Genomic DNA, 17,464 nt, shown 5'->3' on the forward strand with positions numbered 1-17,464 from the left:
ACCTACATTTCTCCCTCCTCAGCCACCTTCTCCTCCCAAACGGTCTTTGTGCCCAGAGGGGCTCCATCCGCAGTTGATGTTGGCTCCCCCCCCCCCTTAAACCGAACTGCACTGAGCAGCTGGGGGGCGGGGGCATGAAGGAGAAATGTCTCAGTTCCCCACAGCCGCTTGGCGTTTTGACCACCCGAAACGAACCAGCGCCGCCTCCGCAGTGGTCAGCTGCTGTTTTCTCCCAGAATCATTCATCAACAAGTCAGAAAAGCAGTGCAGTTCAGTCTAAGAGAGCAAGGGGGGAGGAACCAACTTCGACTTTCTTCCAGCAACAGGAGTGTGTGTCTTCTCAACGTGTCCAGTTTTCTTCTTCCCCTTTATCCACCAAGGAAGAGGAGGGCATGCGGCTCTGTGAACCGCATCAGAGAATCGGGGAGGAAAACACCAGAAAACGCAATGCATGGAGGTGATGCATTTGCAAAGCAGGTGCTTCTGTGTGAGAGGTATACGGCAAGGTGCTCGCCGCCCGGCCTGCCCCTTCTCCAGACGACCCAGGCTGAGGGAGGTCAGCCTCTGCTCCTGGCCCGGAAGATGGATCTGGCCAGGAGGAAAAAGAAAGTGAGACTACGGAAAAGGAGGAGGGGGCGCGGCTCTGCAAATTGCTTCAGGGAATTGAGGAGGAAAACACAATGCATGGAGACAATGGTCTTTTTTTCACAAAGCTGCACGCTCTCCTCCTCCTTTTCTGCAGTCTCACTTTCTCTTTTCTCCTGGCCAGGAGCAGAAGTCTTCCGGGCCAGGAGCAGAAGCTGACTGCTCTCAGCCTGGGTCGTCTGGAGAAGGGGCAGGTTGGGCGGTGAACCACCTAGCCTTACACCTCTCACGCAGAAGTGCCCGCTGCGCAAGAGCATCGCCTCCATGCATCGCGTTTTCCTCCCCGATGCAATTCACAGAGCCACGCACCCTCATGAAAACACGGTGGCAGTTTTTGGCCAGTTCTAAGTAGAACCCTAATCATTTCCGCCATCCATCTCCCACCTACCAGCGTGCGGAGATAGAAAATGCGATGCTCATTTTTGGCAATGTGAGGATCCCCACCTGAAACTGCGATGCGTGGAGGCCAGCAACCTCCAAAGGGTGGGGGCTGGTGGGTGAGTGGGGCTACATTCGGACTATAAGATGCAGCCAGATTTTCACCCTCTTTTTGGGGGAAAAAGGTGCGTCTTATACTCTGAATATGGTAATTTTTTACTATGTTTATTATCAAGTGCAATATAAAAAGTTATATGTTAAAACTCCTAATCATTCCACTTCCAAGTTAAGATCAGAATTACCAGAATACCTGTGAAGTAAAATATAGTCTTGGGATTTACACATCAGCTAAAGTTAAAAAATTAAAAGCAAAAACCAAGCTACAGTATGTGTGTGTGTGTGTGTGTGTGTGTGTGTGTGTGTGTGTGTGTGTGTGTGTAATACACACATGCCTTATACTTCAATCTTTAAATGTATGATTCAGAAGGATATTTCCCCTACCTTTTGAATGATAATAAAACACTGATGTTCCTTTGGTTTGAAAATAGGCAGATATCTTTTTAAGAATAGATACTATAATGCAAACTCTCATAAGAACTTGTACAACATCCTGTGAGAGCACCCAACATTCTGTGATTTGATTGCACGGGAAATCCTCAAATTATGTATGCTGTTTCCTAATCCTTCATAAAATCTTATATAAAACACTAAAAAATGCAAGCTTAATTATAATTTTACAAGACAAAGCTGGATTTTATTTTTGTAGCTTTTGCTGATTTTTTTTAACTGGAAAAATATTTAATCAAACCTTAGGTAAAGGAGGAGCGCTGGTTTCATGCTTTAATTCTTCTACTTCTTCAGCACCATTATCCAAGTCATCTTCTATATCTATTTCATCATCATGATCGTGATCATGATCGTGATCATGATCATCACCGTCATGTGCCAGGAGACTGGATGTTCCAGCTATTAGCAATAATGCAAACAGCAAGCACTTTCGCTTCATGGTCTATGACAAAGAGAGAAGAGAGTGTTAAATTTATCAACAAAATGCAGCTTAACTGCCAAGACTATGACCTTTTACTTGTCTTATTTAATCCTAAACCCAACCTTTACAAATACAAGGCATGCACCGTGGCTGGATACAATACATTAGGTGTGATATTTCATCTTTTATTGTCCATGGTAACCATTCTTTCTAAACAAGGATTGATAATAACATTTGAATGTAAGAAAAATAGGAAACTTTAAAATGAATGTTAATACATTTATTAAAAAGAGGCTACATTACTCTAATATTTAATTTTGGACTTCAAGTAAATGAAATCTGATTTTTACATGAGTTAGTTTTACAGAACATATCAAATGCTGGGAACACATATGAGAGGACATGGCTTTCATAGTTCCACGGATGTTTTCCTAAGACACTAGGTTAACAATTATTGGAAAGAGATATTTATAGTATTCAATCTTTTCAGAAAATTCTATCTTATCTTAAATTTGTTTAACATAATTTAGATATGAAGGATTGAAAATATACAACCACAGATGTTATACATTACTCAATTGCCTACTATACTTTAAATCATAATATAATTTATGTACAAACATTACTGGGTTCAGGAAAGTTACCAATTATATCATACAAAGAGAAGTTCCTGTAATATGTCCAACAATGTCATCTTTTCTGTCAAAATTTTAAATTTTATGGTAACTGTAAACTTAACTATTTACTCATTTTTTCCATACACTACCCTTTCTCACTTTTTATTTATCTGCCATTTTTATTCTTTAATTTTTTTAAATGAATAAAATTTTTAAAGGTGCTTAGTTTTACATTGTTATTGCCATTTTGTCTACTATTTATCTTCTTCTTTTAGAGATCCAACTATACAATTTAAAAAATACATAATAAATGCTCCTTTTAGCAACTTGTAAATAGAATTTTACCAAACAGCTAAGTATTTTTTTCAAATTATCACCTAATTATCAGTGTTAAATGTTAAAAGATCAAAGCTACTGAAAAGATCATAAAAACTGCCTATTTTGAGAATACTTACAGAAATATTATGCACATTTTTAATGTTTGGAGTAATGTTATGGATAGTGTGAGTAAACAGGAGAGTAGAAACTACTTTGGCATGACTGAAGAACAGTAAGAACTCTTGTTGAAATTGAGTTCATGACTATCTTTCACGTACAGGTAGTACCTTAGGTTACAAACATTTGTTCAATGAGTGTTCCAAGTGATGATGGCACTGAATGAGTGTAGCTTATGACCGCTCCTCAAAGTTCCAGCCATTGCAGATCTCTGGTCATGTGATTGGGGTACTTGGCAAATAAATCACACAACAGTAGCAGCATCCCCTGGTCACATGATCACCATTTGCGACCTTCCCTGTTGACTTACCACGAAAAATTCAATGGGGACGTCAGACAGGAAGGTTACAAGTCACTCCTGAAGTAGCCCTGTAAGACATTCCAGACACCTTTTATTCCATAGCAAACACTGCTTGCAGTTTGTAGTGTGCCTCCACTTGTAGCAACCTCTGCCCAGAGGAGGGCTCTGCTATGGCCCTCCTGTGTTCCATAGCACCCACCAGCACTTGCACTCCTTGCCTGGGACTCCAGCCTCTTTCTGCTTAATGATCCATGCAGTCCTATGGTTAAAATGGTATCTGAGACCGATATCGCTAAGCAATGCAATCATGTGATGTTATGTTTTACAATTGCATCAGTTAGCGACAGATTGCTGTTCTAACTGTTTGTGTAACCTGAGAACTAACTGTAAATTGCAATACTAGAAATTTACACTAAGGCGTAAAAATGAGGAATTTTTAAAAAAAATAATTAAACATTTTCCACTTGTAAGATCACATTTGTTATTGAAATCCAGAAGGTAAACAATTAAAGTGAAATGAGATTTGATGAGGGTCCCTTGGCATTTATATTTAGTACAGCTATGCTACACTTTGGACTAGAAAACTAAAGGATGCATTAATTTGTGCAGAGGTTTGAACATAATGCCTATGTGGAACTCTTTAATAACAGCCCATCTTTCTCTTGTGACTCCAAGTCTTAATTTAAGCAGCTGCAAAGAAATACATTCATGTCCACCATATCTTCAAAAGCAATTTTGTGCCTTCCAACCTAAACCGTTGCACAGTCCTGTTATTTAGCTGCCAGTACATTCAAACTCTATTACCCAAACAAATGAGCAAGTTACCAAATATCACCTAATAGGGCCCATGGAAGTCATTTTAAAAAGTGCTTTGTAGACCCTCTTAGCATAAAAAGTATTTATTAAAGCATTAAAGTACGGTATCTAAATACTTTGGAAAACTCGTGCAACTCCTCTGAAGATTGGCTTTATCTGCACAGACTCAGACAGCACTTTCCTGTGGCTGCCAAGGAAGCAAGCAGTAGCTTACCCATAAGAACCTTTGATATGATTAAGAACTGTTGTTCTAAATAACAGATTGAGGGACTGCAAAAGTCCCCTCACTTACTGTATTTTGTTATTTTTTAACACTTCCTTTGTATTAAAAAATTGTATTTAGTGGTTAAATGTTTACCAAGTACAAGTACCTGAAAATTATATTTTGAAAAATATAGCCGTTCAAAGACTGAAATGTTTTCCCCCCACCAAGTTGTGCCTTTAATCAATAAACAAAATGTTCATTTTGCTACATATTTTTAAAAAATACTTATATGTCATGAATTCTGAACAGGGTACAACAAAGTACAAAATCAATCTATTAAAATATATACCCATATTTTTGGACTATAAGATGTACATTAGCTTTAGAGGAGGAAAACAAAAAAAAATTTTGCCTCTGCCTCCGTGGGCCATTCGCCCCCTCCACAACCCATCTGCTGCTGACCACTGTGAACGGGCGGCGGCTCCTGCTGCCTAGAACAGCACCCTATCAACTCCCCTTCCCAACCCCCGCAATATTCGCTCTATAAGACACAGACATTTTCACCCCCTTTTGGGAGGGAAGTGCGTCTTATAGTCCGAAAAATACGGTATATAAGTATGGCATTTTTACCTAGTCTAGGGGCCAAACACCTGCTAGAACACACATTTATGTGTATTCAAAATACTTGTCGAAGGCAAATACTTATTTTTTTAAATATTTGACTGACATATGTACACATCACAATAGCCTTTTTTGTTAAAATCATTTATTCATAAAATAAAATTAAAAATTACGTTAAATCACAATGAAATATGAAGAATTTTTTTTCAATATGAACAGGAATGCCTGTATGCTATTCTGTAATTTTGGAACACAATACCCAGTACAGTAGTTACAAAATCTTTTGCCAAATTAAAAAACTGTCAATCACATTTAAGACAACACATAGATATTTCATATATACTGAATTGTCATTTCCAATTCAGTGTCATTCCATTAAGAACTAGAATATTGTTTTGAAAACATTAAATTATTCCTTTAGATGAGAATGGTATAGAATTGTTTAGTCTACTATGAACAATAGACTTCTTCTGCAGTCTGTTTCACGGTCATTTGGGAATTATTCCTTAACATTGCACCACTTAATACACTTGTATTTTTATTTCTGTAAGAGTTTTTACAGCACTCAAACATCACTTTTGATGTAAAAAGGTGTTTATAACTTAGACAAGAAAAATGACAAATTAAATTATGGAAGGATATATGCCTGACTTGCAGATTTTGAATAAACTGCTACTTTCAAATACACAGAGGTATTTCCTCATTCTTGTGACCATTATCCTTTTGAAGTTCAAGGTTTGTTAGCTCATTACATCACCTATATCCTGCATTCACAAGTTAACCTTCGACCTGCAGAATCATTCTACTCACACACAAAAATTAATTTCTTCATGCTCAAACTGTGATTACATTAGCTCATTTTTTAATTACACCACAGCTCCACGCCCAGCTCCATTTAGCTTTTTAAAACTGTAAAAAATCAGTTCAAATTGAGCAGATGCCCTTATCCTTCTATCTTTATCATATTGGTTTTCCAGTTCACAGAAGGATGGACTTGATCTAGATCAGTTTTTCTCTCCCTGGTGCCCTCTAGATTCTCTGGAATACAAATCCAAAATATAATTTACCCGTACTGTCTGAAAATTATGTATTTGTGTATTATGTCCTAACTGGCAAAAGGCCAATTCAACCCAAACAGGAATAAAATCCGTATTCCTTTCCACTTTTCTCAGGGCTGCACAGGCAGAGAACCCACTTTTGATGCAGCTACTGGTATCGGTACTAATGCCACATTATAGGATTTTCACAATACCCACAATAAAGGATCCCACGAAAATACAACGTCCGTTTTCCCGCTTCATTCACTCAAATGCTCCCGTCTACTGCTCACCCCTCCCTGAAGGGGCCCTGGGCCAAATTCACTCATTCTCCTTTTCACCTCATGACAGAGCAAACTTCCGTATAAAGTCACGTGTATTTTCCAGACTCCCAACGGCTCTGGAGGGCTTTTTTTTTTTTTACACGGGGGAATGTCACCTAAACTTCACGGCTCTGCGTGTCCGGATCTTCACCCTACTTTAGGGTTCCCTCTCTGCCCAAACCGCTTCACGGGGCCCTTCGCCCTGCAGCGACACCTCCTCGCCCTTAACGGCAGCTATTCGTAAAACACACCCACGACTGCAAATGCCAAGTCATTTACACGCATGTGGTCCTCCACCAGCAGCAGCAGCAGTCATACCGGCCCCACAGGCCCGAGGGCCAGCCTCGGGCACCTTCCACCCAACTCCTCTACGAGGCCTGAGCGCCGCACCCACAACCCTCCCGTTCCTTCTGGGATCGAACGAAAAAAAAGGGAAGGGGGGAAAAAAAGAGAAGAGAAGCGACGGGGATGACTCTCCTCATACAATTCCCCCGCTCAGACCTCACGGGGGCAAAGGCGGCAATTGTCCGGCGCCTTAGGCCCTCCCCCCCCCCCCCGTTCTCTGACTCCCTCCAGTTCTCGACTCGCCGCCTTCGGGCTCTTTTTCCACCCGTCGCCCTCCCTCAGCCAAGATGCCCGCTTTGGCCGCTGCAAGTCGCAGCCCCCACCCCATATCCCCCGCACACGACAGAGAAGCAGCAGGAGCGCAAGGCTCTGTGGGGAGAGCTCCCCTCCGGCTCCTGACAGAGAGATGGGCGAGCTCCAACTCACCTTACTCGCGCTCCCACCGGGCAAAGAACTCCAGGCGGCCCGAGTGTCTTTTATCACGTGGTCGCTTCCAGAGCTCTGCCGCCGCTACCCACTCGCCTCTTCTCTCCCTAACACAAACCCCGCCTCTAACGCTGAGAGGCTCTTTACCCCATTGATTCAGAAGGGCACGGAAGCCCCGCCCATAGGCTCGCTCTTGGACTCCATTGGTCAGCCCTCGCTGTCACTTAACTTTGGTGTATCCTGAAGCGACGTCCCCACGACGCTACCTTCGTGGAGCGCTTCCATTGGACAGCTATGAGAGAGGAAGTGGCCCCGGATTGGCAGTCGGTCAGATAAGGGGATGTTTGAATGAAGAGTTCCGACTCATTATTAAAGTGACATGAAACTCCTTAGACGGTTACTTTTAGTTTCAACCCGCAAGCGGAGTCCTCCTTTATTATTTCATCTACTGTATAACTTTATCCCCTGCAGTTAAGACAGTACTTAGACAGGCTCACATTAAATATTTTTGACACAGTATGACGGAAAAAAAGAAGGAAAAACATGATGATTAGCAGACAAATGGATGGACTCAGTTACAGCGATGAAGGGTACGTTGTTGGAAAATCTGAAGGAATAGACTGAGAACATCATCCTGGAGAAAATATGTGGTCACTCCAATAAGAGTACCAAAATCACCACCATCACAGTTAGACATATACTTAGAAAACGATTTTAAAATGAACAGCTTTCAATGTTGCATCTGGAAGCCTGCTGGCAACAGCACATCTCACAGAGCAGAAGTGCAACAAGGGCATACCGTGGCTGGGCCTTAATTGGTCCTGGTGCAGCTTTTGAGTGGTTTTCAAAGGCAGTCCCATGTAGAACGTATTGCAATTGTTCAATTAGAAGGTGACCAAAGCTTATAGTAGGTGACTGTATGAAGGGCCTCCTGGTCTACATATGAATACAAATAGTGCCTTAGATGAATTTGATTTTAGTCATACTCTTTCAGTATGACATAGCTATTTGAGAGGTGTTCCAATTCTCATAGGTAATAAGGAATTAGCAGACTCATAAATTGTAGCACAGTCCACAACTGTGGGCTCCTTAGAGCTTTCCTGAAATTTGATTTATATCTCTAGACTGATGGTGTTTTCCATTATTTCTGTCTAATCCAATATGTTGTAATTCCTTATGAGGAAAGTTGCTGTTTGATTATTTCATTTTGTCACAACAGTATACACAAATATTGTCATAAGTAAAAAAAAACATATCATGAAGAATATATATATATGTAAAGAATAAGCATCAGCTATATTAATTTGATATAATGAAGGGAACAATTGGACAGGCACTTTTGTGCTCTTATGCACGCCCCTTATAGCCCTCTTAGGAATGTGGTGAGGTCAATAGTAGACAGTTTTTGGTTGAAGATTTTGGGATTTTGAGTAGAGACTATGGAGTCAGGTAATGAGTTCCAAGCATTAACAACTCTGTTGCAGAAGTCATATTTTCTGCAATCAAGTTTGAAGCTGTTGACATTAAGCTTGAATCTATTTTTTGCTCTTGTAATATTGCGATTGAAGCTGAAGTAGTCATTTACAGGAAGGATATTGCAATAGATGATTTTGTGCGTTAAACACAGGTCATGTCGAAGTCGACGGAGTTGTAAATTTTCTAATCCCAGGATTTATAAAATGATTATAAGCTGAAAAAGCTACATATATCTTTAAACTAGTTCTCAACCCTTCAGAAATGGTTTTGCAGTATAATTACTTCATATATAGTCATGGCATATAGGACAATCCTACATCTCTCTACTCGTTTAAGTTACCAACACTGCTACAACATATAATGTCAGATTCTGTGCTACAGTATTCAAAATTTATTGAATGGTGACCTGTGCATAAACAAGACTTAAGCACCTAGTTCACATATTATTAAACTGTATTTAATTTTATGTATTGTTTCCCTTTATGCTCTCCTATGCCTACCTAACTAATGCTCCTACCCTTCTTTTAGATTCTTAGACTTTTATATATGCTTCCTGTTTTAATATTTTCTAAATTTTCATGATTTTATAGACCCTGTATGTGTCTTTCTTAGACAGGCTCAAATTTCTAATAGATAGAAAACTTATAATCCACCTACTAGTGTGTTCAGGCACAGATAGGTGAGTCAGTTTGGAGAGAAGAATTTCTGGAATGATGATATTGAATGCCAGCCTGAAATTGACAAAAAGAACCTTTGCATAGATCCTTGGGGATTCAGAATATTGTAAGATATAATGCAGTTAGTGCCATGTTAACAGCATCATCGGCTGATCTATTTGCACAGTAGGCAAATTTCAAAGGGTCTAGCAGTGGATCCATGATGATTTTCAGGTGGGCCAGCATTAACCTGTCAAAGGTTTTCATAACTACAGATGTTATGTTACTACATAACTATATGGTTATGTTACATAACTACAGATGTTATGCAAAATGTTAAATAAAATGCAGAATAGAAAAATGATTTGACTTGTTACCAGGTTAGATGGGATGTTCATATTACTTTTTTACTCCATATTTTTGTTCATAATATTCTAAACTGGATTAATAGTAATCAATCTATTTTTTCTTTTGACAGTCCCAATGCAGGGTCTTTATTTCACTGGGCATTCTGGCTTTGCATATTTGGTACTGCACTGCTAGATGGCAGCTCTTAAACTAGAAAGCTAAGCATTATTTGGTTAGGTGGATGAAAGAAAATATGGGAAGTCCACTACTGACTGTTAAAAAGCAAAGTATGAAATAAAACAATAGAAAACCACTCTGATTGTTGCCAAAAGCCTACATACTATAGATATGTCTGGGTATGTCACTGGACTTCAAAAAATTTTTATCTCTTATTATATACTGCAAGGTGATATTTGATTATTTTTCAACTTGCTAGAGTTGTCTTACTACCAATAACAATTATAATAGCATTAACAGGCAAAATGTGTATTTCACAAGTACATTCCTAATTATATATTTCAGAATTAGCAGTTTACAAATGGCAATTGAATTAGGTCCCTTCTCTATTTGAAACCCTAAATAAACTACTCCAGATTGTGCAATCATCAGCAGAATTTGTAAATAGTCACTGCTCTTATTTTATACATATTTAAGTTTCAATATAATTGTCATTCCTGTACTGAAATTCTGGACAGTGAATTCTCAACATATTTTGAACAGTGGTACCTCTTTAAAAGTTACTATGTACTGTAAGACTTGGCTCATCCAATATACTTGGCTAAAATGTATTGTTTAATTTTGCAAATTGTATTACTGTAGTACATTGAGGTTCAGTAAAGTATACATGAGCACAGTTTATATTAATGATTTCAAAAGTCTCAATAAAAGTAGGGTTTTTTTGGGAAGAAGCTGAAATAGGAGGTAAAATTGTTTAACTTATAAACATGTTATTTGTTAATAGGCCATTTGGCATGTGCACTTGATACATGAAACTTGTATCAACTTGCACAATACTAATTGTATGTAGAATGTTAATTAATACCAATTAATGTAAGCACTAAACACTGTTTATGTGTCATTTGACAGTCATAAAACAAAACCATCTTCATTTAAGTATTTATTGCATGCAAAAACATGATTGGATAAAACAGGAACAGCAATTGTGAGACACTGCAAGTCACATGGTGACATTAGGTAAGTTAACAATATGATGTGAGGCATAATTTCAGTGAGAGTGTATTTACGTATGTGAATACACTCAAAAGGAATAGTTTATCTCTACTGCCAAACCTGTTTATGCCTGCGGCTTTAGCTGAAAGAAGAACTTGAATAGCTACAACAAAATACTATCTGGTGAGCATAGCTTTCTGAAAACATTTTGACTGTTTTAAGGCTTGTATTGTCTACAATCTGTCTCCATATGCTATCTTCCATATGCTATCTTCCAAAGCTCCCAACAACAGCCTGGGGTTACATATTAGACTACTACAGTAGTCTAATACTATAGTATTAATAACAAGTGTAACTGATTATATCCAGAAAAGTGCAGTCCTCTTCTTTCCAGAAGACCATACAGGGGGAGGGAAGGCCCATCTAACTATATTACCATTCATTGTGATAGCATTGTGATAGATCATATCAAAGTTCCTTGTGAGGCAACTCTTTGAGAAAGATGATCTATTCTTCTACTTGTGCCAAGGATCACCAAGACCAAGAGTTAATGTTATGGTTTAAACCTTAAAATACTGGAGAAAGGGAAAGAAGAGAAGAATAAAGCAGACAATGAGGTTTCTGGAATATTGAGACTAATGGCTACACATCCAGGTCAAACTCATTTTTCTTTCTCTCATTTAGAAGCTATTGACCAGGACAATTTCTCTACCTTGATCCAGATGTGGACTATAACTCCTAGAATTTCCATCATCATGACCTTTCTTAAACTATAGTTCAGCAGTTCTGAAGGACACCAAAGGTACACCTGTTATTCACGTTTCAGTATCTTATGATTTGCTGAAATAATTATGGTAATAATAATAATAATAATAATAATAATAATAATAATAATAATAATAATAATAATAATAATAATATCAGAGTTGGAAGGGACCTTGGAGGTCTTCTAGTCCAACCCCCTGCCCAGGCAGGAAACCCTACACCATTTCAGACAAATGGTTATCCAACATTTTCTTAAAAATTTCCAGTGTTGGAGCATTTACAACTTCTGCAGGCAAGTTGTTCCACTGATTAATTGTTCTAACTGTCAGGAAATTTCTCCTTAGTTCTAAGTTGCTTCTCTCCTTGATTAGTTTCCACCCATTGCTTCTTGTTCTACCCTCAGGTGCTTTGGAGAATAGTTTGACTCCCTCTTCTTTGTGGCAACCCCTGAGATATTGGAACACTGCTATCATGTCTCCCCTAGTCCTTCTTTTCATTAAACTAGGCATACTGAGTTCCTGCAACCGTTCTTCATATGTTTTAGCATCCAGTCCCCTAATCATCTTCGTTGCTCTTCTCTGCACTCTTTCTAGAGTCTCAACATCCTTTTTACATCGTGGCAACCAAAACTGAATGCAATATTTCAAGTGTGGCCTTACCAGGGCATTATAAAGTGGTATTAACACTTCATGTGATCTTGATTCTATCCCTCTGTTTATGCAGCCCAGAATTGTGTTGGCTTTTTTGGCAGCTGCTGCACACTGCTGGCTCATATCTAAACGGTTGTCCACTAGGACTCCAAGATCCCTCTCACAGTTACTACTATTTAGCAAGGTACCACATATCCGGTACCTGTGCATTTTGTTTTTTTGGCCTAAATGTAGAACCTTACTTTTTTCACTGTTGAATTTCATTTTGTTAGATAATAATAATTAATAATTAGATTATTGTCATGCTGCTATTATACTCAAATAGAGCTTGGACCAGGAAAAAAATAGGATATTAATAGTATGACAAGGAAATTTTCAATTACTGAAACAATTTTCAGTTACTGAAAACAGAAAAACAGTTTTTAGTATCAGAAATCACAATAACACTGATAGAAGAAATAACAGATATAGGAGAAGGTATGGCCCATAAGGTTTTAATAGTTATTCTCATTTTGGGAACCATTGACCTGAGACTAAGTCTTGTATTCCATTTAGAGTCTTTAGATAATTGTTTATGCTTTTAATTAAAAAAAAGCCCAGATAGATATAGGCAGGGCCAATAAACTTCATAAACAAACAAATAAATAAACAGGTATAAAAAAATTCTTATTTTTAATAGAGTACTTCTGGGAGAATATAAATTAAACAAATGGTATTAAATTAGAGGAATAATGTTCCAAAGGGTGGGTATGATGATAGAAAAGGCTCTTGCCTCAAAAATCCCATCATGTTGTCACTTCATTCCAAATTAACTGAAGATGATCACAATGAAAACATTCCCCTATGTATATTACTATAAGGGATATTTTTGTTATTTCAGTAATCTGAAGACTATTTTTTCTACACGATCCTGTCAGATCATGAGTGGCCTCTTTGACAGTTTCTGTACAATGTGAGACAAGGTGATATTTTATCTGGGGTACAATTCTCCTTGGATTGGCATCTCCACTATGAAACTGTTCCCAGAGAAGGTTGCAGAAGTTATTCCCACCGTTCTTTTAAACAGAATGTTTACTAAGAACAGAAACCAGTTCTGTGATTGAAAGGCTATCAGAAGAGAGTTTTCATTTTATTGACTATTTAGAGGGCTTTCCAACCCAACAAGGACAGCAACAAGAAGACTTTGAAATTGGCTGTTCATATCATCTGGCAGCAAACTGAAAATACATAACTGGTTATCTAATCAGAATCTTCTCCACCAATAACAAATGAATGCATGGTTAAACCACATGTTCCAGCAGATTTGGCCAATATTGAGGAGTGTTGGGAGATGCAATTTAATATCATTGGGAAGGTCACATTTTAGGAATTCTCGCTTAGCATCTACAGTATAGCTTTAAAAAGATATATATTCCTTAACTTCTTTTTAGATGATATATTTCCTTTTTATACCGTTCCTGGTTTCAGCATGCATTTTTTTCTTTTTACCTGGGCTTTTAAAGTTAGATGGCTTGATTGATGAATCTGACTGAGTTTTAAAAATATAATACCGTGTTATATATTGTATGCTTCTAAATTTATAAACCACTAGGGGAAATGGTAAGCAGCATTTTAAATAAAGAAATAATGAAATTATACATCTAGCCAACTTCATTTCTGATCTAATAAAGGTATATAATATCCCAGTTTTCTCTTTAACATTGGACATGTTGGTTTTCTATTCCAGAACTTTTTTCTCTAGGTTTCTTACTGGTATCCTCCATCTCTAATTCTCCTTGTCATGGAAACCATTTCTAACATTCTACAGGATGTGCGTGATTACTGGGCTGATCATTTTTCTCGTAGATTCTATCCAAGAAGGCCAACACTTCGCCAAGCAACATCATTATCCACCTTTTATTTATTGGACTACAAAACTCGACAAGCTGAACTTGGAATGGACTATGACTATCCATGTGCTCAGCTGAACAAAGCAAAATTTGTCTTCCACAATGGTGAGTGGAAAAATGACAATATCCCCCAACAGATGCCCTTATTACAGTTATACCCCTCTCCAGATAAGGAATCACCCAACAAGGCCCTGAAGAAAGCAAACAAATCCTTACTGGAAGAGAATAATTACTTGAAGCTGCAACTTGAGCTGCTTATGGACATGTTGACGGAGACCACAGCACGACTACATTTAGTAGAAAAAAAGCTGGACACTACTACTTGGCATTCAAATACAAAAAAGTCAAATAACAAGGTGCTTATGCTTCGAGCTTAATAAACAGCTTAGATATAAGACCTAAAACAATTGTATTTCTGAAGTACTGGCGCCCAGACCCTTAATACAATCTTGCAAAAAATAATTTTGTAATGGCTTTGATTGTGTTTAGTGTGTTTTGATTCATTGAGATGTTGGGGAGCAAGGAAACCCTGCCTTTATATTCAGTTCTGATGATAGCTGGACTCAAAATCAGCAGCAATTGCTTCTTGGATACTCTTTGCTTCTAATGTGACCACCTGTCCCAGAAGCATGACTTCAAAGATACCGATTCCACTGTTTCTGTTCTTATTTCCTAGCAGATATACATAAATGAGAATTTCCCATGGTCTACAATAGGCTAACAGCAGGGGCTGGCAGTGTCACCTAGCAAACTGTTTCATGGGCCATGCCAGAAGTCAGCTGTTCTGTTATATGACCGTCACCTTTCTCTTCCTAAGAATCCAGTATCTGCTATCAGACAGCAATGCAATTAGAGCAGCAGTCTTGAAGAAAATGCAACAATATCCCGCTTATTCCCCTCTGCACTGCGGCTTGCTAATTACATGCTTGTGCATAGATCACTTGACCAGACCAAATTAGAGTCTCAATTTGTCCATGGAAACTGGCATTATCCACCCTTATGGCCAGTGACTTCCCAGGTTCTTTGGCAGAAAAAGCAATCTTATTAGCTGTGACCTGATTCTTTTAAGTCAAGGTGCTGGAGATTAAACCTGAGGTTCATCATCAATATCATGTACTGTAGAGGTATACTTTAGTATACTGTAATCAAGCATAGTAACATACTATATACGAATGCAGATGTCTCTTCAGCTGGACTCCTATTGTGTGTATGTACTGTATGTATATATACACACATGTGTCTCATTTTCTGTTCTGTAATATTTGTGTTTTCAATGTTGTGCTCTTGTGCAGTTTTTAAAATTTCCAATATTTTGTTGATCATTACATGTTTAATTGAAAAAAAGCTGTTGCTGACAGAGTGGTTTATATTATGTCAACAAATGCATTTAAGATGAGCATTTTGTAAATACTCAGTCTGTTTATGATTCTGTTGATTTTGTGAACCATTAATTCACAAAATTAATGGGCGGCTGTCGTTCGACGATCATTTGGTGGCCGTCTCCAGGAGGGCCTTCCACCAAGTACGCTTGGTGCGCCAGTTGAACCCCTTCCTTGACCGGGATGCCTTATGCACGGTCACTCATGCCCTTGTCACTTCCCGCTTGGATTATTGCAATGCTCTCTACATGGGGCTGCCCTTGAAGTGCACCCGGAGACTGCAGCTAGTCCAGAATGCAGCTGCGCGGGTAATAGTGGGAGCAACTCGTTGCTCCCGGGTAACACCACTCCTGCACAGTTTGCACTGGCTTCCTGTGGTCTTCCGGGTGCGCTTTAAGATTTTGGTTACCACCTTTAAAGCGCTCTATGGCTTAGGACCCGGGTACTTACGGGACCGCCTGCTGTTACCTTTTGCCTCCCACCGACCCGTACGCTCTCACAGAGAGGGCCTTCTCAGGGTGCCGTCCGCCAAACAATGTCGGCTGGCGGCCCCCAGGGGTAGGGCCTTCTCTGTGGGAGCTCCCACGCTCTGGAACGAGCTTCCCCCTGGTTTACGTCAAGTGCCTGATCTTCGGACCTTTCGCCGTGAGCTGAAAACGCACCTATTTATTCAAGCGGGACTGGCCTAAAATTTTATTGGGGTTATTTATATCTTAATATTTTAAATTGTTTTAAATTCGGCCACTTTATAATATGTTTGTTTTAATTTCTTTTAATATTTATACTGTGCTTTTTTACTTGGCTGTACACCGCCCTGAGTCCTTCGGGAGAAGGGCGGTATAAAAATTGAATAAAATAAATTAATAAATAAATTTGGCTAATTGAGTACATCATAGTTAAATTAATTTTGGATAAACAAATTACACGCCCCTAACTCCAGATACTTTTTTTGAACTCTTCTTTTTTGGGGTTGTAGATGAATGATTGGCAAAATGGAAAAACCTAACACTCTTGATTTCATTTGTATCCTGCAAATGTAGATACCTGAACTAATCTCAAGTTCGGCTCTAGTCTAGAGCATGATACTGTGCTTTTGATCCAAGGCTAGAAGTACCCAAGTATCATTAGCATTGGTGACAGGTATTGGAGGGGATGAGAAACACACACTTCAAGAGATCTGCTAGAATAGATCAAGCCAACAATTTATTCAGTTCAGCATTTTGTTTATACAAAGGCAAAGTTGGCACATTAAGGAAGGTTTGCAAATATGGACAAGATCGTAACAGCTCTCTGCTGCCTGTGATTTCAAACAACAAACACATCCAAAGTTGTGATTAATAGCTTAACTCATGAATCTGGCTAATTTCCATTTAGCTGCAGTTAAGAAATAAAGTGATCATATTTTCAGTTCTTACTTTGCCTCCTTATCTTAAATTAAGGAAGCTAAATCCTAATGAAAATTTAAAAAATCAGAATAAAATAAAGCAAATTCACTCTGGCATCCATCTGCCTTTGGGTTGAGTGGTATCATAAATTGGAGTTGACTGTAAGAGAACAGCTTTCTCTGAAAAACTTGTGTTTTCTAACTTCTGTTTTTCTAAGCAAGATGAAACAGACAGCAATGCTTCATCTGCAAATTTCCCAGGTGGCAAGCCGGTTATAACTTTGCTTGCTTTTAGTGTTCACAGATCTGTTGATCATCTTTTCCAGGATCTTCCCAAGTATTGATATCATGCTGATTGGTCTGTAGTTTCCTAGGTATAATTTTTTTCCCTATTTTTGGAAAATGATAACCACATAACTATTCACCATCCTTTTGTTTGGCTCCTCTTGTATTCCAGCGCCCAAATACAAAGATTCTGGGATTTAAAAGGACAAGGGGGGGGGGAATGGTACCTTTGTAACCAGGCGATTGGTTGGCTGCAGAGGACGGG

At 38.7% G+C, this 17,464-nt stretch overlaps 2 protein-coding genes across 2 annotated transcripts in view; one reads left to right on the forward strand and one right to left on the reverse strand.

The window, feature by feature from the left end:
• Positions 1–7,337, reverse strand: part of CANX (calnexin) — a 31,337-nt gene extending 24,000 nt beyond the window's left edge. The window contains exons 1-2 of the mRNA XM_058167270.1: positions 7,198–7,337; positions 1,832–2,032 (exon numbers count right to left, since the gene is read on the reverse strand). Of these exons, the coding sequence (XP_058023253.1) occupies positions 1,832–2,029 (198 nt within the window). The 5' untranslated portion in view covers positions 2,030–2,032; positions 7,198–7,337. The remainder of the gene's footprint in view (positions 1–1,831; positions 2,033–7,197) is intronic.
• Positions 7,338–14,042: 6,705 nt separating this feature from the next.
• Positions 14,043–14,528, forward strand: CBY3 (chibby family member 3). The gene has a single exon (XM_058167857.1). The coding sequence runs from the start codon at positions 14,043–14,045 to the stop codon at positions 14,526–14,528; it is 486 nt and encodes a 161-aa protein (XP_058023840.1).
• Positions 14,529–17,464: the final 2,936 nt, after the last annotated feature.

Source organism: Ahaetulla prasina, chromosome 2, assembly GCF_028640845.1.
Source record: "Ahaetulla prasina isolate Xishuangbanna chromosome 2, ASM2864084v1, whole genome shotgun sequence".
NCBI lineage: Eukaryota > Metazoa > Chordata > Lepidosauria > Squamata > Colubridae > Ahaetulla > Ahaetulla prasina.

Coding starts and splice junctions, on each gene's coding strand:
- CBY3 (XM_058167857.1), top strand. CDS start 14,043: ATGGAAACCATTTCTAACATTCTACAGGATGTGCGTGATTACTGGGCT.